Source organism: Amphiprion ocellaris, chromosome 17, assembly GCF_022539595.1.
Source record: "Amphiprion ocellaris isolate individual 3 ecotype Okinawa chromosome 17, ASM2253959v1, whole genome shotgun sequence".
NCBI lineage: Eukaryota > Metazoa > Chordata > Actinopteri > Pomacentridae > Amphiprion > Amphiprion ocellaris.
The window spans coordinates 5,085,928-5,110,030 of NC_072782.1; the positions used below are offsets into that span (position 1 = coordinate 5,085,928).

The following is a 24,103-nucleotide window of genomic DNA, read 5'->3' on the forward strand; positions in this document are numbered from 1 at the left end:
GCATGAACTGTATCTAAGCTTCATCTACATTTAGTGCAACGACAGCTGCAGATTTCCGGTCTGCAGCCAGAGCTGTTTAAATCATCAGCTGCTGGGGTCTCTGGTTGCAGGCTGGTGGTTTTTACAGCAGATCTTCGGTCTTCACTAGTACATTTCTGAGCCCTCCTGGTTATTGTCTGACACCCTGTTCGTCCTCATTCCTCGCTCCTCCACGGATCCCCCTCTGTTGACAGGTTTACAGCGCAGCAGCAGCAGCCTAATGAATGGACGGAGGAAGGCAGGGCTCACTTTACGCCAAAAGGATCCGCATCAGGGACTTATCACTACCGGGGTGCCTTGTCTGCAACCGAGCAGGGCCCTGGACCGCATTTCCTCCTCTCCGGTGCCGCAAACCCCGCCCCCGCCGGATGGGATGTGTGACAAACGGCTCCTCTCCATTGGCTAAGACGCGCGTCCGTCTGCGCTTATTCCTGATTCACTGATTTGACGCTGACGGCTGCGGGGCGGGCGCAACTAAGAAAATTATAAGGTCATTTGAATTACGCCTGCTAGAGAGCTTATCGGCTACAATGAACCCGGGAATGATATAAATGATCGCGACAATGAACGGATGATGATCGCGGGGTCAAAGTCGACGCGCACCGCCGGGAGATTTTGGAGGAGCAGCCGCCGCCGCAGCAGCAGCAGCAGGTCGTTGTTCCGTTAACGACAGGAGGGATCCCAGTGCGTGTTGTCTGTGTGCGTTTCTCTGTCCAAAGGCGACCGAGCGGCGGTGACGAGCACAGGGGGGGCGACCCGGCCAGCCTGTAAGCCGATCAAGGTGGAATCGCACACGACGAGTTTGGATTTCTGCGCACCTACATGCTTGTGACGGTGTGATCGAGGTGCTGCAAGGTATGTTGGCCAAAAAAAAGCGTCCCGGCCACAGCCCAGGCTGGCTGAAGCGCCCCCGCGATGTGCAACTTGGCGGGTTGGTCAGTTTATTTTACGCTAGAAGAACGAGACATAAAAGCGCATTTGGCGAGCCTTTTGTTGGTCGATTTTTTTTAAAACCGCACTGACGGGAGGTTTGCTTTAATCTCACGCTGTCCATGAGAGGTAAATTATGTGGACACAGCGTGGCTCTTCATCCTACTAGAGCTCTGCTGTCACACTGTCCATCCGCTTCCTTTAAGCCGATGCGCGCAATACGCTGCGCATCAGGCGCTCCTGTTACCATGATAACCTACATCAGGTTAGCACCGTAAATATGATCCAACCGGGATACAATCAAAGGCCCGGTCCGAGGCGCACATGGCAGGCTGGTGTGGTGTAGTCTAACCTCACTGGGCTGAGGCTTTATCATTGCTTTACCCTCTACCGCAATATGATGCTACGCGCCTTTGAAATTTCCGGGTTAGCAGCAGCAGCAGCAGAAGAGAATGATGAAGCTCTTTTCTCACACTGATCAGGCGACTGACTGCCCCTTTAACGCATCTCCTCTTTACTCCTCATGTGTGACACCCCATCACGTAATTTGATCGCCCACACAGACCGCAGGTTCATGTTTTAACAGAGGAGTGATTGAATTAGCATGATCATCACCACATGCAGAGCAGCAAGACTCAGCATCTTGACAAATCACACAAAAAAGAGCAGTTCACTTATGCTGTCCTGCAAATGAATAGATAATCAGCAGACATGTAACGCCATCGTTTGCTGTTTGAGGATCATGTTTCCAGCTATCAGGTGGCATCTGTGTCAACACATGCTGTGTCCTTTGTTGCTCTCTGCTGCTACTACCGACTGTCAGCTTTGAATGAAGCTTTCCTCAAGGTCCCTACAGCCCTTTTTCATTTACAAAAGCAAAGGAAATTCAAGGATCTTTCCAGCTTTGTAAATCTAAAACAGGTTTCACACTTCTGTTTGTAGCTTTACTTTGTCCTGGTTGCTTACAAGGTTCATCCAGGAGGAAAACATTCATAAGCTCTTACAGCAACTTCACATTCTGCTCGATGACATTTTCTTGTGGTTAGCTTTCAGACCGCTGTAAGGATGCAGATTAAAGATCACTGTTGCTCACTTCAACCACACGTAACCTTTCTCCTACTGAACTGCTGTTTGGTCTGAAATGTTGGTGATTACTTGCCACGGTCTGCAGCCATTATCTGTATCTATTTATACGTGTGCATTCCTTCAGGATGATGCGTCTGGCATGTTGCACAGTCCTGCTGTTCGTATTGAGGCTGCTGGTGGGCCTGCCTTGGTACCAAGTTCTTCCGGCCGTCCTGATCTTCTACCTGGGAAGCGGGGGATGGAAATTCCTGCAGATTTTCGCCAGAACAGTCGGCAGAGACTTACAGTAAGCAGTGAGGGGGTTGTGGGTTAATAACATGTACACAGTGCATGGAAATGTTCCGGTTATCAGTATACTCCTTTCTTTCTACTCATTTTTTTTCTGTCCCATCTCTTAACAGTTTGCAAAAACATAGTGCAGCCTCCGAGTGTTTTGACATTGACAAATTTTCTGCAATTTTGGCTCCGCGTCCAAAACATTGCACCTCAAGTGAAACAATGACTGTGACTGCAAAGTGCTGAACCTCAGCTTCAATTTAGAGCTAACAGCTTTCATTTGTGTGAAGAGTAGTAGAACTGCAGCCCTGTCATGGTGTCACCGCACTGTTAGAAAACTTAGGGAATCAAAGCTCTAAAACGCCACTTTTTCTTTCCAAATTTCACTAATTGGATACTCACAAAATCCAGAATAGTAGAAAACATGTCACTGTCCAAGCTGTTACAGTCCTTTTAACAGTTAAGGTCTCTGAAGATGGTTGAATTTGGCCAAAACAAGACCCTAGACTGTAATTTTTGACAAATATTTACCATAAAAAATGCCGTATATTATAAGAACATTAAAGGAAATTTTCTAGTCTTTGCCTCGTCTTCTTGCAACGATATTAATGCAACCAGAGCAGGGTTTTAAATTAGAATTATCATTTGTCACCTCTCAAAGGACGGATATGTGATAACACAATGATATGACTCACGGTGGTGCACAGTAATGATATCTCAGTTAATTATTAAAAACATTCACACATAGCTACAGTCTGAATACATAACTTGAAACGTCGAGCGTATTTGCAGTTTTACGTCATTGCAGTCAGTTTTAGCAGGTATCGCTCTCGTAATTATAGCTTTGCAAAAATGTCGACTGTCTTCTTCAAAAGCAGTTATGAGAAACTCAACACGCAACCTGAGACTCCTCAAGTACAGGCCTAGTTTGAAAGCCGGCATTGAGGGAGACAGGTAGACTGAAATATGGTAGCCAAAGGAAAATGGAGAGGATGGGAGGGAGGAGGGCATGTTTTAACTGCCTTACCTAAAGCCAATATTTACGGATGGAGGCTGCGAGGGTCATTGGTTTGTGGTTCACTTCCGTTTTTCCTCAATAGCTCCAGTAGAGGTTAAACAGGAAATTGTAAAAGATGGGCTTTTTGCATGTTGTTCCCAGAGTTGCGATTAGCGCCTTTCTGTGACCCCATTATTTCCTCTTATCGTTTCTCTTATCGGTTAGAGAGATTAAGGCTACAGTTTTCGAGGCTGTGTTTTACTGACGTTTTGCTGAATGGGCATGTGATACACAAGTATATGCCATAGCTAATGTTGCTTATTTATACCACCTCAATCTGTAACTGCGGTCCAGATAATTCTGTCGGTATTTCTGTTGACAATATCTAAAGTCTCAAGATTAAAAGTTCACTATATTTACAAACCTTCTCCACAGTGACTCGTAAATTGTTAATGAGTAATGTAGGTTAACTCAGGTATTCACTCCATAAAAGTCACCATTGCATGTCCTTTGATGTTAACCTCGAGGACACGCAATTCTGTCTCTGCAGGTTCAGGTGACTGTCGGTGGGTGGTTTGGTAGGCGTGAAGCCTCTGCGTTGGCTGCAATTGGTTGTAAATGTGCAGTTGGCTGTCAATATGAAACTCCCCCAGTGAACATGAATGAAGAAACCGTAATCATAATAGTTTTATTGCGGGTCTGATTTAGGGCAAAAGTCTACCATGGAGTGTAGAGTTCATATAGCTCATCTGTTGCGATAAAACGAACCCCAGACAGCTTAATTGTGGGCAAATGCACAAATGGAACAACTGTACCACCAATAAATTATAGCCATCTGTGCCCAACATTAAAGTAATCCTGTTTGTTATGATAAGCATATCATCACCACCTCAATGTAACTTGGCTTATTGTTTTTTTATGATGTTTTTCTAGTTATTCTCTACTCAAGAGGATTAACATTATCTTTACCTTTGCACCATGAATGTGCATAAATGTATTGAAAGTTGCCACTTTTGCAGATTTAGCCCCTTTGACCCAGTTAAAAGGGCAAAGTCTGCTGTGATATTTTATGTCTAGTGTACAATATAGATAATAAATGGCCATAGTCCGTCAGTTACAGCTGTAGATGAGATTGAAGGTGTTTTGATTTGAGGATCTTATTACTATGAATTCAAATACAAGTCATTTTTAGCTGTTATTCCCATGTGCAGTTGAATTGAGTAGTTTCTGTACATTTAATTACAACATTCAGAGTTGAGTGTTATATGTGTGGTGCATTGAATTGTCTTAACTCACATTACCAGTTCCTTAGTTGGAGATGGTGGCTGTTTTGAAAACTTTTCTGCCCAAAGAGACATTCTTGCTGGATTAGTTTCTGAGCAGCTGAGTGTCAGATGTCAAAGCATTCTTGAAATCACCAAAAAAAAAAAAAAAAAACAAGAGCTCACAAAAAAGAATTTCTTTTCACAGCTGCAATACTTATAATAACATAACCGTATAAATCTAATAATAACAGGTGGATTGACTAATTTATTTTGGAGTTATTATAGGAAGAGTTATTGGCAGTGTGTTGTCTTGCTTCTTCAGCGCGGCGACGGTGTTGTTGCGGGTGAAGATGAACGTCAGGCGCCACCTCAAAGAGAAGAACACCATTCCCAAGATATTTGCTGAAACAGTGGAACGCTACGGGGACAAAACGGCACTCATCTTTGAGGGGACTGGAGAGAAGTGGACTTTCCAACAGCTGGATGAATACTCCAACAGAGTGGCGAACCTGCTGCTGGAGCGAGGATTCAGAGTAAGTCTAAGAATGGAAGGAAAAGGAACTGATTTCTGTTAATTGTTGAAACTTTCTCCAGTAAGTCTGACACCTGCTTTTGTTGTTTCTCTCTTAAGGAGGGCGATGTTGTGGCCATTTTCATGGAGAACAGGTCTCAGTACGTGGGCCTGTGGTTGGGCATGGCTAAGATCGGAGTAGAGGCCGCCCTCATCAACTTCAACTTGAGACTAGAGGCCTTAGTCCACTGCATCACCATCTCCAATGCAAAGGCTGTGGTTTTTGGATCGGAGCTCACTGATGGTAAGAGGACGGCGGAGAGTTGGGTACATTTAAAAAGCTTTGCAGTCAATGCAGAATATACTTACGCTGATGAATGTTGTTCTGCTTCCTCTTGTAACGAGAGAAGTGAGCGGTGCGGGGAGAAAGCAACAAAGGTCATAAAAGATAAATGGGTTCTGGAGGAGGTGTCTCTTCTGTATCAGTGAGTGGAGCTTTAAATGGCAGGTGAATGGAAAGAGGGGAAGGAGTAATCGAAGAGTGAAGCGGAGAAACGTCTCTATCACCACTCAGTAGTGTTCAAGGTCTGAACTCCTCAGAGTAGAACACTGACTGATAAGTGATAAACTACAACAGATAAGAGGCAGCAAGCAGATGTGTACGCTACAATATTCATCAAAAACAGATTGTACAGAAAGGGTTCCTTTTTTAAATTTGTAGCTGAAACAGAAACAACTACAATAAAAGTGCTGATGTAAAAGTAATTTAAAACCATATGTTGTTAAATTAGTTTATCAAAATTATTCATTAAATATTAGGTTTTAGGGAAAATAGCTACAGCAAATGAAATAATTGAATATTTATGTTTTTTTTCTCCCACTTTATACCAACCTTCTCATTATATCTGAAATACTGATCCACTGAAAAACTCATTTCTACTTGGCAGTATGTTTAAATAAACTATTCTTGGAGTTGAATCAATTGTTAAATGAGCTCATTTGTGTATTTTAAAGTATTAAACATACCTTGACATTGCTTAAAGTCAGGCGCTAATAATCTAAAATAGCAGAAGCTCAACAGAGTAATCAGACATAAATTAGGGTCTTATTTTACGCTCACTATTTGCCTCTTTTGGCTCCCTGCCCAATCCAAAAAGCCCTGATCTCAACAGTTCTAAAGAGTGAGTGAGTTTTCAGCTGGGATTGATGGAGCAGGCTCTGCATTGAATCCTGGACCTGTCATGTGTTTTATGCATTTAAGTAATTGGAAACGCAGCTTCTATGCTACAGAGTCGGCCAAAATCTGGCCAGTAGCGTTAGTAATGAGCCAGCATGGCACAAGACTTTTAAATTAGGATGAACTGTCTGTGTTCCAGGGAAAATATTAGAGCCGTTTTAATTTGTTATTCCTGTTTTCTGTCTGCTGTCTGTTATTACATATTTGTGCTTTTCTTTTTTTCTCTTTTCTCTCTTACTGTAAGTTATTTTAAACCTCTCTGACATGTTTGAGTTTGCCCCATACCTCTTCTTAATTCCCTGTAGGTGCTTTTATACCGCCTTTGTTGCACAATATGTAATCCTCTTGCAATATGGGATTGTGAAATTTATCTAATCTACATTAATGCATGTGTCTCTCTCTCATAGCGGTGTCTGAGGTCCACAGTTCGATGGGGAAGGCGGTGCAGATGTTTTGCTCCGGTGACTGGGACCCCAAACGGTTGCCGCAGGGAACCGAGTGCCTGGAGACGCTGCTTGATGGAGCCCCTTCATACCTGCCCCGCCGGCCTCAGCGCTGCTTCACAGGTGAGAACAAAATGCTCCTCTCGTATCCGACAACCAAAAAGAATCTGAGTGTTGATGGTTCAAAGACGTAAATTTAACCAAAAGCCGTTGTACAGATGTTCTCAGGAGTAGATTTAACTGATATTTTCATGCGCCAAAAAACAGAACAAGCAACTCTAGCCAAAGCAGCACAACAATTTCAGAAAGCAATTTCTTTTCATTTTTTGACAGTTCAGGCTAACAGGTTAGTCTGAAAGTGTTGAGTAATACTTTACTAGTACTTTAGTCACTTTAATAAATCATATTAAGAGGTGAAACACTGAACTGAAATGTCAAGAATTTCATTGCCTCTATTAAATAAATTTCACATTTATTTTTCATTCATAGACTTCATATATTTTTAATGAAGTCAATCATCATTTATCATTTATTATTTAATTAAGTGTTCCATTGCATAAGCATTAAAGCACAGGTACTGTTATTCCTTGGGTTTATTATTATTGTTATTGATTTTTCCAACATGATTTTTGGCGCTTAACTCATCCCACAGCTTTGACTAAACTCATACAAATTATATATCAAAATGTGGCTTGATCTGGAACGGTGGACTATGAGTTTTGGTAGCGATTCGTTGTACAGGTCTTACGAAATTCATAAAAAAAATTTTTAAAAAACTGAGCTAAATATACCCATTGAAATAAATGTGGAGTTGGCTGTACAACTGTCAAAACCCAGCCATCTTTGGAACCCTGTAGCTCTGGCAGATTTTACAGTAGAAAGTTCCTTCAAAGTTTAAACAGGTCACAAGGCTTTGAATGTTATTCGTGTAAATCCATGTTGACAATTTAAGTTCTATCAATTTTTTGAAAATCCAGAATTTTCTTTCAGTTAGAAACTTGACACTTTCAAAGTAAAAGCTCAGATGTTAAAAGGAACTGATCGGGGTTTTTTAAATTTTGTAGTTAATTATGTGATCTTTGCCTTTAAGAGGATGATTATTAACCTCCAGTCTTTTCATAGTTAAAGACTGGTAGCTTGGGAAATACAGGAGTTGCATTTTAAATGTAGTCCATTTAAGTGGATCAAAAAGAGAATAAAATTAATACACAAAATTTTTTTAAAAATCCTGTCATTTTTTTTCATGTAGGTCAAAATCACAATCTTTCCTCTAAGTGCTTTACAACCTCCGTAGATAAAGACTTCTTTATCCACAGAGCTAACATTTATTCAGTCGTTAATCAGGACAAGATAAAAACTCTAAACTGCTCGCTGATAACTCGCAGGTTGGTGCAGCAATAAAACCCCACACCTTTGGTCTTGCTCACACCTGGCATAAACGCTTTTGTCTTAACAGATTCAAATCAAGATGCACCAGGATCTAAACAGTCAGGAGGTGATTAAAAACATGCGTGTGTGTAAATGAGACCCGCTGCACCGAGTGGCTGCTTAGTCAGCTTTGTTCATACGACACCCACAGAGCTGATTCACTTATGCCAAAAAACTCAGGGAAGCACCTGAAGTATGTACATGAACTGAGCTAACACATATCCATCGAAATCCAGTTCTGTAGCTGTATGTCAAGCTTTAAAAAAAAAATACAATTCTGCTTAACAATGATTTTAGCTCCAAGGGAAGTAAAATTCAAGCAAGTGGTCCATTGTAACACCAGGGACCATTCCAGTTACTCTCAATTTAAACATGTCAGGATGCAGGTTTTTAAGTCTGAATAGGACGTGACTGTCTAACTGCTGCATCACTGTGTTTACATATTACACTGCAGAAACAAGGAACATAATTACCCAATTTCTGCAATCTTCAAAAAGCAATTGTGCTTTCTTCCGAATCAGTCTGTCACTGCTGTAAACGAGACAAAATGAGCTTCTAATCAAAACTGTGAATAGGCCTGTAGTTAAGGATCAAAGCCAGGCGGATGCATTCCTGCACAGCTGATCAGAAGCGAGCATTCATGTTGAAAAAGAGTAAATCGAAGCTTCGCATTTAAACAGAGTGTTCATCTTTATGCACTCAGGCACATGCTGAACCCAGTCGAAGCACGTTTTTCTCTCGATGTGTACGTTGTCTCACTCTCACTGTGGCGTCTGTTTTAGATCGCCTGTTCTACATCTACACATCAGGAACCACTGGGATGCCTAAAGCTGCTATTGTTGTGCACAGCAGGTAGGAAGGAGGCGTGCAGCTAACAAACAAACATGCAGGAACTGCAGCTGCTCTCTTTGTTGATCCATGTAGCTCTCATGTGTAGCACAAATACTGTTAGAAAAGAATGAGAGAGAAGTAAATACAACCTGCTGCTTTTGTTTTCACTTATTTTACTTTTTTCTCTCGCCCTGACTCCCTGTCACCCATGTGTTCAGGTACTACCGCATGGCAGCTTTGGTGTATTACGGCTTTAGGATGACGTCAGATGATGTATTGTATGACTGCCTTCCACTCTACCACTCTGCAGGTATGTGTGTGTAAAGACGAGAGTATGGGTATTATATAGATATAGATTTGCTGTTTGCTTGCTGTGGCTCAAATCTGTTAATGAGTTGGTGAATTTGTTGTGTTTCTGCCTTAGTTTGATTTATTGTCACCCAGAAAAAGATTTACTAGAGCCCTAAGCAGTTTCTGGGCGTTTTCTTTGCTCCTGTCACATTTTTACTCTCTGTGAGCTCATTTTTCACTGCATTATGAAGTCCTACACTTCTTTGGAAGCAGAACAACCATGGCTGAGAATAACAAATTGAATTTCTTTAACAATCTATTTTACAAAAATGTAAAAAAAAAAGTAAATAAATAAATAAATAAAAAGGGGAATCAACATTTCTAACATTTTCCTAGTACCCATAGGTGTTACCAACACCTGAAAAAAATGGAAAATGTATATAATAATAATAAGCGTTCACAAAGTGCTTTGACAGTTAAAACATACAAGCACAGAGCCAATCAAGCAAGATATAGGAGACAAGTCAGATAAGTCACTTAAAATAAATAATAAAAATGACAATAAATTGAATGAATAATTAGCTAGATTAACACGCAAATCAAACAAAGGAACTAGACAGTTTGAAAATTAAAGAACAAGATTGAGGGTTTAAATTAAAAGTCAAAAAATTTGAGAATTAAATAATTACAGAGACAACATCACACCAAAGAACAAGGCAGCTAAAATTTAATTATAACAAGAGAGAACATCTAAAATAAACAGGACATAATATAGAATAAAACACTAAAACTAAATAAAGCTAAAAGTAAACCTCACATAAAAGGAAGTCTATAAAAGTGGGTTTTAAGAAGTGATGTAAAAGAAGTTACTGACTCTGCAGGCTTTATCTCCTCAGACAGATATACATGGCAGATGTCTTGCTACTTTCCTTTTTGATTTGTTTCCATCCTTTTCTCCTCTCTGCTCTGTGGAAGCACAGCTTGCAGTTAAGCCCAGCCAAACGGAAAAGTCCCAGAATTTTTGTCCCGTGACTGTTGGTTAGAGCTGAATCCCTATTAGCTTCAGCATTGTGCTAAGGAGGACTGAACTTTCAGTATTTTACAGAATTTTGTGAGTGGAATCACCTTTTCTTTTTCTGAGACACGGAGAATAAGGTGATTCTGGCAGGTTTTAGGGTTGAGAGGGTTGAAACAAAATGGCATCAATCAAAAGCAAATTAAAGCCTCGCATCAAGAAGGCAGCATACTTTGTTTCTGAGACGTTTATTCCTTCTCCAGCTGTATCCTAGCAGCTCTACAGTTCACTCATCCCAGTGAGCAAAACCTAACTGGCTTGGTGGAGTTGTTAAGCTCAAATTCATTGAATTTTTTTGGTTCATAGTTGTATTTGAGTCAGACTGAGGCCGCCTCATGCTCCCAACACAAACAAACCCACTGTAGAATCTGTGATTCGCACAGAGTTTGATTTCTGTGTTCAGTCAAACAAAGGAGAAAACAAACCAAAGTCACACTGAACTGAGCTGAATAAAGCAGGTTTTAAAGGCCCTTAAAGCTACAGTATGCAATTTTTTTCCTCACGTCATCTACATTTATCCATGTTTTCTTCATTTAAAATGGTTTCTGAAATTTGAGTAAAAAAAAAACAAGCAAGCATGCTATTCATTCTTTTTGAATGTCCTTCCTGCTACAAGTTTAGTTATATTAAAGTTCACTTCATAGTTACAGTCTACCTTCTCATATTTTCATGCTAATAAGAAACAGGCGTTTAGTATCTACACCTTCTCATAAGCAACACATTTATGAACTCAGAAAGAAAGGTGTGTCAATCAGCTGCGTGAGTGGTGTCACTGTAGATAAATAGTCATGGTGTAGTGAGAGATGTTGTAAAGTGCAGCAACTAAACAAAGCAAAATGTTTTGGAATGCTGAGTCTAAGTGACCCAAACAAACTGCAGATTAGGGAATAAACACAAAACATCCAAACCAGCCGACTGTTCACAACATAATGTCCCAAAGAAAGACAGATATTTGCTATGAAATATTTATCATATTGTTGCTTTTGATTGTGTATAGTTGTGCGTTTCTATGTCAGCGCTGGTACCCTGACCTTCATGATGTTTATCCACAGGAAACATAGTGGGAGTGGGTCAGTGCATCATACACGGCATGACTGTGGTCATCAAAAAGAAGTTCTCTGCCTCGCGGTTCTGGGACGACTGTGCCAAATACAACTGCACTGTAAGTATAACGGATATTACAAGTCCCTGCTGCAGATGTACAGTGGTCCATATCGCGATTCACTTTTCTGTATCGCGGCTTTTTAAATTTCATTTGGTACTGCAGATTTTTCTCTATATTGCAGGATTTTACAGTATGTAGGTATTTTTATATATTTATTATTGTGGTGAGCTGGAAAAAAGATATCTGCCTTTTATGTGCTCTGCAACTGGCAGATGCTTTTATTTTGACACACTTGGTGGTATGATGTTAAAATGTGACAGGAAGTGATCAAACACACTACACACTCACAGTCCTGACAACATAACACTTAACCTAACTAACTAGGCTGACTAAACCACAAAAACACAATAAAACACAAACACTGATAACACTGTAACATTAATAGAAACCACAAAAACAACATTTAAACCCCCAACACCCCAAACTCCCATGGTGCATTGCAGCACAACAGTTCAGTTCAGGGTCTGCGATCGCTACGTTATTTTAATTATTTTTGCAGTAAAATAAGCATTTTCTATCCTAAAAAAATGAAAACAATATAAAAATATATAAAAACTAATAATTGAAACATATTAAAAGAATATTTCATCTAAATAAAATGCGTAGCGTACAGCGCTGGACGCTGATTGGCTCAGTCTCCTCTGTCTCCTGTATGTAGCAGCATTCAGCATCTAGCCTTGTCTATTTCACTTCGACGTCTGATCGCTGCACACAGTGTTGCTCTGCGGTGTTGTGTGGTGTGTGGTGAGGGTTTATAAAGCCTTATATATAAATAATAACATAAATATGGTTGCTACTTCACGGATTTTTGTTTATCGTGGGTGGATCTGGAACATAACCCCTGCGATAGATGAGGGATCACTGTAGTTTATTGACCACAATCAATAATTGAAAAATGTAATGTTTTCCTCCCAGTTAATCCGCTTTTTATTGTTGTAAGCTTTGTCTAAAATCAGTAAATAGCCTCATCGCTTAATCATTGCTTTTCTTACCACCGTGATCCAGATTGTGCAGTACATTGGTGAGATCTGCCGATATCTGCTCAACCAGCCGGTGCGGGAAGCAGAGAAACGGCATCGAGTCCGCATGGCTTTGGGCAACGGTCTGCGCCAGTCCATATGGGAGGAGTTCATGCAACGCTTCAACATCCCACAGATTGCAGAGTTCTATGGAGCCACGGAGTGCAACTGCAGCCTGGGCAACTTCGATAACAAGGTGGAAACACGTCCTGCCTAGATGTTTTTGAGGAAAACATTAGTGATGCAGCTTTCTTTTTTGTCTAGATTCTCTTTCAGCCCAACTGTGTGAATTTGCTGTACAATTTGCTGTAAAATTATGCAGGTCATGGCACCTAAAAGCGAATTTTACATGGTGTTCAAAGGGTTTTTATTACTGCTCATTTTAAGCACTCTAATATTTAAAAAAATGTGTTGTTTCATCTGTTTCGGTAACTTCTCGTTAATTCAACCCAACACACAGAACTGCATCTTTGTGTAGGTGGAACAGCTGCTTTTCATTTTCTTCACCACACTGACAGCTTTGTGGTTTTTGTTTTCGTCTAGGTTGGAGCGTGCGGCTTCAACAGTCAGATTCTCCCCTACATCTACCCCATCAGACTGGTGAGGGTTGATGAGGAGACCATGGAGCTCATTAGGGGTCCTGATGGCGTCTGCATTCCCTGTAAACCTGGTAGGTTTACTGTACACACATAGTTTATACTTCATGAGCCTAAATGTGGTTATAGAGTGATGATGTTGAGCGGAAATAAATACCTCAGTAGTACAATAGTAGACACAGATAGGTGACAAATTAAAGGAAAACACAATGTAAAGTGTCTCCATAAGGTGTTGAGCCTTTTCATGCCAGCAGGACGGGTTTCAGTACACTTTGGCATTCATTCTCTAAGTGGCTGAAACTCTCCTGGAGGGATTGAACCTTATATTCTTGTCCAACCTGCTGTTTGCAAGTCGACAACCAGATGAACCAGTCTGCAGAGCTGAGACTGAGAGCACAGAAGGGTCAACATATAATTGCAGGACTTTTGGTAAGAGTAGTCGACAGGTATCATAGTTGACATTTTTGCTGTTTTCAGGCCTAAAATCACCACATGGTATTTTTACAGAAACATTCTTCTAAAATATTATAAATACAATTGAGTATCTGTCATGATTATCTCCACTTAATAAAAAGAACACAATCACAACAATTTCTGAATCAGCTCATTTTATTATTGTTTAGCTAATTAGAAGGTGGTTGTTATTAAATTGGACGGTTATTTAGTTGACATTTTCGTGATATCCAGTCATTTTTTTTTGTTAATAAGTGATTGTTTCCATAATAAATAATTATGGAATTTGTAGACATGATCATAATGAAAAAAAAAAAAACTGTAGTTTTTTTTTTTATTACTTTCAATAAAAATGTATGCAAGATATATCCATGGACTTCAAAAGTCCATCAATTATATATTGACCCAGAAGTTTTGCCCACAGTGATTTTTCTATAGATTAGGACTTCTTTACAACCTGAACGAAATGCATTCTGATTGTGATTTTTGAACTCTTAGACACAGTCATATACAGGCAGGTGACAAGTTAAGAAACAAAACATCATGAGGTGTCTTTAGTGAGACGCTGGGCAACAGTTCGCCACCAGAACAGCTTTAATGCATCTTTGCATTGATCCTCCAAGTCTGTTGAACTCAACCCGAGTGATGGAGCACTTTTCTTGTTGAGCGCTGTTTAACACGCCAGTGCAAAATCTCTAGTCGGTGTTAAATTTGGTTAAGATATGGTGATTGTGAAGGACATAGCATATGAGTCAAACCATTTTCATATTCATAAAACCATTCATTGAACCTTTGTGACCTATGGATGGGTATAATGTTGTTTACCTGGAAGAGACGTGTTTCATCATAGGATAAAGGTTAGAATTAAGAACTCTGAATTGTTGTAATCTTTCCCTCTAAGGGACATGTGAACCCAGACATATACAAAATGCCCCGACAGCTAGGGTTCAAGGTTTTCCTTTGATTTGTCACACATCTGCATGTCTATTAGTGAAGTGAAGCTAAGCATACCATTTATACTTTTAGGTGAAACACTGAAATTAATGATTTATAGACTCATTAAAGGACAATGTGAACAGAAAATTCTTCACTCATGTCTGCAACCCCAAATTAGCAAAAATAATCCACTTAGTCTGTGTTTCTCTCGTTCTAGGTGAGCCTGGCCAGCTCGTTGGCAGGATTATTCAGAATGATCCTCTCCGTAGGTTTGATGGCTACGTCAACCAATCAGCAACTAGCAAGAAGATCGCTCAAAGCGTTTTCAAGAAGGGAGACAGTGCCTATCTATCTGGTAGGAATCACTCACAAACACATATGTTTCATTCTGGCTGAACCAGATGAACACTGAATGGACTCTCTCTCTCTCACCAGGTGACGTGTTGATCATGGATGAGAACGGCCACATGTACTTCAAGGACCGAACAGGAGACACGTTCCGCTGGAAAGGAGAGAACGTCTCGACGACCGAGGTGGAAGGAACTCTAAGCAGGCTGCTAGACATGAAAGATGTGGTTGTTTATGGAGTGGAAGTGCCAGGTAACATCCATTAATTGATACGTTTGAGTACTTTCTTTTTTTCTGGATTTGTGTCAAAAATACAGGGGGTCCTCGACTTACGTCTGAGTTCCGTTCCTACAGATCGATGTGAGTCAATTTTCGCCATAAGTCGGAACTCCGGTGAAAATGTAAACTAAGCCGTTACGTGCATCACGATATCGATCAGTTCTTTGTAAAAGTCATGAACCCAACAACTTTCATGCATGTATGAATCATTTTACAAGAAGATAACAGAATATTGTAACGGTCTGACGTTGTTGTTGATGTTGAGGTTTTAATGTTTATTGTTCACGTTGAGATTTGCCTAATGTCAGTGAACGTACCATGTTTAGTTAGCTCACCTCTGATTGGCTGAGAATCAGCAGTTGTGTGTTTGTCGAGCGAGAGAGCTGAGAACTGAGACTAATTCTGGAAGTAAAATATCGAGTTTTTGTAGTTATTTTGGCGTTGGCTACGGCCCACAGTATCCTGTGTGAAGGTTCAATAGATGATCAGAGAACCAGATAAAGTCTCACTCATTCATCACAGAGGGACGCTACAATATGTTGACCTGTTTTTACAATTTGATCGATGTTCGTCGGTGTTTCACCCTGTTCTGAGCGTTTTATTAAATCTAATTTCACTTCCATGGAGATGTCTTTCCTTTTCTTAGAAACATCAGAAGAGTCTGACTTACGTTTAGGAGCCATAATGAAGGGCAAAAACTTAGTGAATGTAGCACAATCCAAGGTGGCGTACAACCGGAGAATCTAAACAAAGCAGTCTTTTAGCGCCGCGTGACAACGCATTCGTCCACTCCGCTCGTCAAGTAGTAACGACAAAACGCTGTAGGTTGAGGACGTCGTAAACCGAGGACCCCCTGTATCCCCTCATACACCAGATCATGTTTGCCATCTTCGTCTTGGAATCTGTTTCAGTTGTGTGTCCGTCAGATCCTTGGCATTTTGTCTGTTGGGTCTCTTGGACCCTCGCTCTGGGTGACTCCACAGACAGCGGATGAGTCAGCCCGTTTGTGTTTTGAATTGCTTCTAGATCATTACTGCATGAACCTGTGTTAACTCTTTTCTGGTCCTCCTCTGCTTCAGCTGGATGATCTACATTATGTAAAGCTCGTGTCAAAATGTGTATTTATATATATGAATGAATTTCATTTTATTTCTCATTTAAATTTTAAAGGAATTGGTTATTGCAGTGAGTATAGAGAAATGTATAGTACACTGAACGATACATGTTTGGCATGAACCAGTTATTACAGCTGCAGCGTTTCAGCTCACTCCTGACCCGTTGTGACATGAAATCAATTACAGCAATTTGAAGTGCCATCGCATACAAAGCTGAGCTGTACTTGAAGCTCCGCTGGCACTGAAGACAAATCACAGATGCCACTTTCCAGTTGCTGTGATTATATTAGACCACTTTATTAGTCCCAGTAGGAGGAAACTAGTTTGTCTGTGCACAGTGACAAATAAAAGATGCAGAAATTTAGACAGATTAAGACATACTGACTCAACCATACAAGCTAGCCAGTGTTTAAAGAGGACAGTGTGACACAGAAGCAGGCATAGATGCTCAATAAAAAAATGTAAATGCAATCAATCAGTGAGAGAGGAATAAATGCTGCTAGACAGGTCACATCCAGTTCATAAGGTTGAAGCTTCTCCGATGCTCCAACAGTATATGAAGAGAAGAAATATTAATGAGATTCTGTGTAAAAACATAAGACGGGGTTCTGCACTATACTTTTGGCCTTCAGTATCTGTGTGACCTTAAACCTCAGTGGTCCCCAGATTTAATCCGCCAGCCTCCCTGTTTCTGTGAGCACAGGAGCAGAAGGAAAAGCTGGAATGGCCGCCATCGCTGATCCGTCTCACTCCACCGACCTGGAGAAGTTTGTGAAGGACATGGAGAAGGCTCTTCCTCCGTACGCCAGGCCCGTCTTCCTCCGCTTCCTTCCAGAGGTCAACAAGACAGGTATGATCTATTTTTAACTGCTCATATCTGTCCTACAGTCAGCCGAGAGGTATTACAAAAGCAAACATTTTTGTATTCTTGGCAGTTTTTAAATATTTTAAGTGGTTTTGAAGGATTGCTGAGCCTTTAACCGGCTTAGCTGCTCTCAAGCTATTTTTTAATCAGACAGATATGCAAAAAATAATTTCATTTGGGAACCTTTCAAATTATCATTGTATGACATAATTCTTTGTAAACAAACCCTGTCTTATTGAAGACACAACAGTCCCTCCAGAGTTTTTCCAGGTTGTTGCGGCCTAAAATGCTGCAACAAATTGCGATGTAAGTTGCAATGTTTTAAGCATATTTGTTATGATGAAATTGCAGGAGACAGTGACAGTTGCTAAAAAGTTGCATTTTTTTCAGCTTTTAGAACATGTTTCAACATTTTAATTGACAATATTTATTCCTAAACTAATTCTTCAACACACTCCAACCCATTTCCACAAGCCGGTACACCACGGTGGGAAATTCGCAGCAGCCAGATACTGGTTTAACATGAAGTGGTTGGTAGATTTAAGGCACTAAATGATGATTTGCTATTGAATGAATCATATTTGGACAAATCTGTCAGTGGCTTAAAAAGTTAATTTCACATCCTGGCACACATGTAATCACACACACACACACACACACACACATACACACACACACACACACACACACACACGTGTGATTACGTGTATGTTTCATGGTAGAAAAGTGTCTGTTTATTGATGATTTTTGTTTGTATTCCACCACAGTATTGCACAGGGTGTAAAACACTTTACCTCCGCTTTGGTGAAGAACATCAGGGAATTGTTTTTCACGGTCTTTAGCAGTAATTTTTGTTGGTAAATGAGAGACATTAGAATGGGACATGTCTGCATCTTCAAACCATAAACAAGGAAGTGAATTCAGTGATGTACGCGCGTTACGTTTGCGTTGGGGACTGCTATGATTGGTGGAACTCACGGGAGGTGGGCCAAAATTGCGGAAAAGTTGCAGTGATTGGACAAAATTGCAAATTCGCGCAGAATTCACAGAGATTGGTTGAATTTGTGTTAATTGTTGCGAATTCCTGGAGGGACTGACGTAACAAATTTCTTTTGGCAGGATGTATAGCTCATATAAAACAATAACAACTTTATTTAATCAGCATAATTTTCATTCGTTTTGTCCCTTGTTGTGTTCATAGACCTTTCTTCACCTTCCAGCAGAGCAAGTTCCAGAGCACAATAAATAAAAACCTGTCGTGAAATTCTGTGTTTAAAGCTGCTTTGAGTAATTAAAAACTGTGAAACAGCTTTGTTTATAGAGTTTTTCTCGCTGCAGGACTCTATTTGTGTTGTTTTGTTTAGTTTGTAAGTTTTCAAAAGTGTTGCACAATGTAAAAAATAGGGAAAAAAAATGAAGACCTTGTGATAACCTAATGTTTCCAAACTTTGGCAGGTCTGGTAGACTTGCGGTTTCCTCCTAGATTAGTTTTGCAAATTAATGCAGGAGATTTATATTAACTGGCTGTGAAGCAAAAATTAATTTCTTTGCTTCCCTCTTTTCTCAGGAACGTTTAAATTTCAGAAGACGGACCTGCGCCGGGACAGCTTCGATCCCACTGCGGTGTCCGACAGACTGTACTTCCTGGATTCCAGCAGAGGGCGCTATGTGCAGCTGGATGAGGAGCTTTACCGCTCCATACTGTCAGGGAAGAACAAATTGTGATGCCCCAGCTGAGCACTGCATCTCCACACAGACACACACACACACTCGTACAAACACACAAAAGAAGACATTAGTGTGTGTCCAGGATAGCAGCAAGATTTTCTCCCCATACACACAAATGCATTTAAAGTAATAGCCATACACTTTAGAAGGCCGACACATTTACAGACACACACAAACACACACGCATACATGCATATTATATTACCAGAAACCACTTTGCTCTCTGAAATCCCTAAAAAAACCAGACTTATGCACGGCACACTCAGAAAAACACACGCACCACTCCATCCATCCATCTCCTCAGCCACTCCTCTCGCTACCTCAGCAACCAGAGAGGCGTAAACCCAATAAGCAGGTCTATGTGGTAACTTGAAACCACTCTTCATGGCCACACATTCTCTGCCCGCACAGCCCAACTCCCAACAACCCCAACCTGTCAACCCCGGTTCATCAGACCGAGTCGTTCCGCTGGCGAGGGATGAGGAGTTACAGGCTGCCTAGCATCCAGAATGCAAAAACTTGAAAACTGCAGATAAACACAACCTTAAAGGAACATGGATTCAGTGTGTGGGACAACAGAGGGACCTACGTGGACCTAAAATGTCTCTCTGTTCATTGTTATGTTAGTGAGATTGTTTTGTAAAAGACTGGAGGTTCTGCCGTCGACTTAACCTGCACAGTTAGCCAAACCAGTGTGACACCTGTCCTCCATCTGGAGTTACATTCATCAAAGGATTTCTCTCTTTTGGCTCTTTGTTATTATGTTAAACTTTTCTTTTTTTTTTTGTAAAGGGAACAACATAAGGATGTGAGGAAAGCCTTTGACGTGTAACAGAAGTATAATTGGACCAGTGGTTGAAGCTGAAAGATTTTAAAGTGCAATAGGGCTCCGGTGTTTGAAGTGCAATAATCAGCCGCACCGTATGAGAGCTGATTTAAAAAAAAAACAAAAAAAAAAGCAGCAACACACCAAATATTTTTAAGTTGTAGTGTTTACATATTTAAGGAAATATGAGCATCTTTATTATTTATGTTGTCGTGAAAGCTTTTTTTTCTGCTGTAATACTTTTTTCTGCTTTATATGTATCCAAATCTTCATTAGCTCTCGGAGTCCTTCAAAGTAAAGCTGCAGAAAGCATTTTATATCAGCTGCTGGAACACAAACTGCTTCAACCCTGGGCTAAATACAGGAGGCTTTGGTTGTGTGGCTGTATTGTGCAGGTTTTGTCCTGAAAAGGTAGACTGCCTATCTTGGGGTGTGTGTTTATTCTTCTACAACATATGAAGAGCACTTGACTGAAGAGAGAAAAAGCACCAAAATGCCTGATCAGCAAGAACTTGATCTGGTGCTGAAAAAGAGGGATGTTCTGCCAGAGTCGGGAAGAGCTGAACGATCCAAAGATTCAGAGGAACCGGAGGAAGGAGGGGGATGCATCGAAATAGAGCTGTAGAGGACAAGAAAATGCGCTTCGTCTTTAATGGTGTCATCTGTCGTTCGCAGTAGCTGTCATCAGAGGTTGTAGCAGCATGAATGAGCATCATCAACCACAAGCAGAGCACTGTGCCTTACTGTGAGTTCACCTCCCAGATTCACAGGCCCTGGATGGCATATGGGATCATAGATTTCCCCCTTTTCATCTTTTCTCTTCTCACTCAGCTTCTATCTTCTGTGGTTTCATTTGTCACTGATTTTATTCGTCTGCTAAGAAGCGACCAGCACCTCCGTCCTGCCAGGTGCAGGAAGAGTTTGTGTTTGTCTCGCTGGGCTGTTGCGGCGCTTTTCCACTAGGACCTACTTGGCTCGACTCGGCTCGACTCCACTCGGTTTGTGAGGTTTTCCATTAGGACGTAGTACCTGGTACAGGTACTGTTTTAGTACCTACTCGGCCGGGGTTCCCAGTGAGCTGAGTCCAGCTGATAATGTGACGTCTACCGAGTACAGGCCACTGATTGGACAGGGAGTGACAACACACTACTCCTTCCTGAAAACCAAACCCGGCATTTTTCTAAAGAAACTAGCAACAGCAACGGTGCGCATTGCTCTTCACAGAACTCTCTGCTCTTCAAAATCTGATTGTGGCAACCAGACCTGTACCATGGGTGAATGAAGAAATCGAGAGTTTTCTGTCTTTGGTGGTGGACCAAAGAATACAGAAGTAGCTGGACAGTGCGACTAGCAGCCAGAAAGTATATCAGGAGGTCTCTGAGCGGATGGTCGCCCATGGATACAGTAGGACAATTAAGCTTTTCCAGAAGCTGGAAAAACTAAAAAATGATGTTAAGGGGCTTCCGGGCCGCCATGCTATGACAGCTCTACCTACAATGAGGTAGTACTCAATTGTAATGGAAAACGACCGTAACTGAGCCAAGTCGAGTAGGTGCTAATGGAAAAGCGCCTTTAGTGAGTCCATATTCTGCGAGGCTGCTGTCGCTACATTCGAGGACTCCACCCCACCTGCTTCGCTCCCTTTGAATCTTTTCTTTATTTATTCCTAGCTTTAATTTGTCGTCTTGCTTTGTGTTTGTCGGTAACCCAAGCTTCCCCACGCTCAGCACTTTTTACTTTAAGCCTTTATTGTATTTCTGCCAACCACCCGAATCCTTCTCCTCTCACCCATCGGTTCTCTCCCCTCGTTCCTTCCCTTCAAGCCTCTGTTAGATTCTATCACGTACCGAGCCTCGTTCTCCGCCACGCCTGCTGCATCTCGCTGTGCTCACGTCCATTCAGAAGAACAGCTCTTGAATACATCTCAGATATTTAGAGATTCCACTTAGTTTCATGTAGTTGAGGAGGTTGTTCACTCCAAACCATTTCCAAGTATCGTTTGCTGATGTGTGTTGTGTGTAGTCTGCCGTTAATCTCCATTTTAAGTCTCCTACAGTACAGCGAGGCGGGCTGTTGCCAACATGAACCGTGCAACACGTCATTTGAAGCTTTCCTGTACCGTAGGCGACTTAAGAGTTTTATTGTGGCAACACTTAGGCTACTTTGTTTTCTGCAGACTGATTCCTAATCCGTTTAACTATGTTTTCTTCATTTTTTTTGTTGCACTGACTGACACAGTTGACCTTGATGGCTGCAGTCTGCCGACAGCAACCATCAAAGTTGCTGTAATTTCCCTGATTCAGTGGGAGAAAAAAAAGACCAACAAAGCCGTTTGACAGGATCTGAAATTTGTTCCTGCTTCCTCTGTCTTTCTCTCACGTGTATTTATTCTTTAATGATGAGTGTGAAATGTTCTCATGAATGTCTGAAAACGTAAACGAGTGATCAACGATGACGATGATGTAAAGTGTGATTTGTGTACTGAAGGGAACACAGTTCGGCTGTTATGATGCTTCTGACTGAGGGTTTGCTAACCCTGACCACCAGGGGGCGTGTGACTAAACAGCCCCACAGCAGAGCACTCTGAAGAAGATGTTTCCATTTTCATTTTTAAAAAAAAAAAAAAAAAAAAAGAGTTTAAATTATTATTTTTGAAAGAACTGTTAATTATACTTTGATTGTTTCACTCTCTATGTATTTGCTTTTGTTTTTCTTTGTGTGAAATCATAGCTTTTGTGGTTTTGGTTTTAAAATGGGGGGGGAGGATTCTCGCACGAATGGAAGACAATCGAATGGCTGTTTTTGCTACTGTCTTTTTTTTTTTTCGAAAGGCACTAGGAACTAGCCAGGAATCCGCGTTTTCAGGAAAAAAAAAACAAATGGTTGTAGATGTCTGCTCGGAGCCTGTTTGCCATTTCCACATTAATAAATATTGCCAGTCAAAGAGAGACACGCACATGTTTCCATGCCATCATTTGAAATCTTACGTGACACATTTTAAAATTTGGAATTTCTAAATGTTTCACTTAAAATGACTCGACTCTGGCCGAACAAATCCACTGTTTCCAGGTCATCTGCATTTTTTTACATTCTACACACACTGTAATTGTAATCAGTACATAGAGATTGTTTTATTTATTACTAAAATGTTTATTGACAACTTCTAAAGTGTTCTAAAGCCTCAAAGGCATGGAGCTGCCACCAGTCTTCCTTTCATATTGAGATCAGTGAAGATGATCTGAGTGGAAATCGCCTCAGAAATAAATGGTGAGTCACAGTGAGGTCTGATCTCAGCCTGGCTACAGATTTGTGTTTTCCAACATGTCTGTGTCTCTCCTGTCTTACTGTCCTCTCATTCCTCTGATCAACGTTTCTCACTTGGCTTTTTGCACTTTTTGTTTGTCCTTTTCCCCCCTTCATGGTTTGTATATATGTTTGCCCACATGAGTGAAAAGTTTTTCTTATTTAATGTGATTGTCTTACTGCAGAGTGTAGAGGAGGTCTGTGAGGTGTGTCTGAAACACTGATGTCCTCTTGTCCACTGAAGGCTAGCTGTATGTCATGCATTTCAAGAAAATGAGATAAAAGCAGTGCTGCAAATGGAAAAATCATTATTAATAAAAACTATTTAAATTGTTCGCCCTAAGCTACATTTTCTGTTGATGCAGACTGAAGTGTTTCCTCACCAACAGTTTACCTAAAACGGCTCCAAATGCTGGGTTGAGCAGTTTGCTTTAGGTCATGTTGACTTTCCTGTTTGGGGATTTTTGGGTAACATTTAAAATGTAGTTTGTCATCATGTGTTTTTTTTCTAAACCCTTACCAACTAACAGTTTTAACCACAAGTTGCGTGTGGAAGACTGGGACATATGAAACAAAACTGAAATTAAAACTTAACTGAGTCAATATATAATTGAGGGACTTTTGAAGTCCATGGGATATATCTTGCATACATTTTTATGTTCATTATGATCATGTCTTTACAAATTCCATAATTATGTATTATAGAAACAATCACTTATTAATAGAAAATGACTGGATATCACTAAAATGTCAACTAAATAACCGTCACAATTTAATAACAACCACCTTCTATTTAGCTAAACAATATTAAAATGAGCTGATTCTAAAAAAAATTGTTGTGTTCTTTTTATTAAGTTGAAATAGTCATGACAGATATTTCTTCTTTGGCAATATATCAAATTTTATATGGAAAATAAATGTCTTTCTGAGTTTTTTAATATAAAGTAGTGTGTGAGTCAAGTGTCAACAGGTTTACTACAATATCTTTATAAATAACTTTCAATTTTACTCAGATGTATTTATAATATTTAGAAGAATCTTTGTGTAAAAATGCCATGTGG

The 24,103-nt window shown here is 40.5% G+C and overlaps 1 protein-coding gene across 1 annotated transcript; it reads left to right on the forward strand.

Annotated features, from left to right (window-relative positions):
- Positions 1 to 500: 500 nt before the first annotated feature.
- On the forward strand, positions 501 to 23,377 carry slc27a4 (solute carrier family 27 member 4). Its single transcript, XM_023295878.3, has 14 exons — positions 501 to 894; positions 2,180 to 2,341; positions 4,916 to 5,126; positions 5,225 to 5,408; positions 6,749 to 6,907; positions 8,995 to 9,064; positions 9,262 to 9,353; positions 11,462 to 11,571; positions 12,580 to 12,789; positions 13,137 to 13,263; positions 14,796 to 14,933; positions 15,014 to 15,178; positions 17,024 to 17,170; positions 18,753 to 23,377. The coding sequence occupies exons 2-14, from the start codon at positions 2,181 to 2,183 to the stop codon at positions 18,908 to 18,910; spliced, it is 1,932 nt and encodes a 643-aa protein (XP_023151646.2). The 5' UTR covers positions 501 to 894; position 2,180; the 3' UTR covers positions 18,911 to 23,377.
- Positions 23,378 to 24,103: the final 726 nt, after the last annotated feature.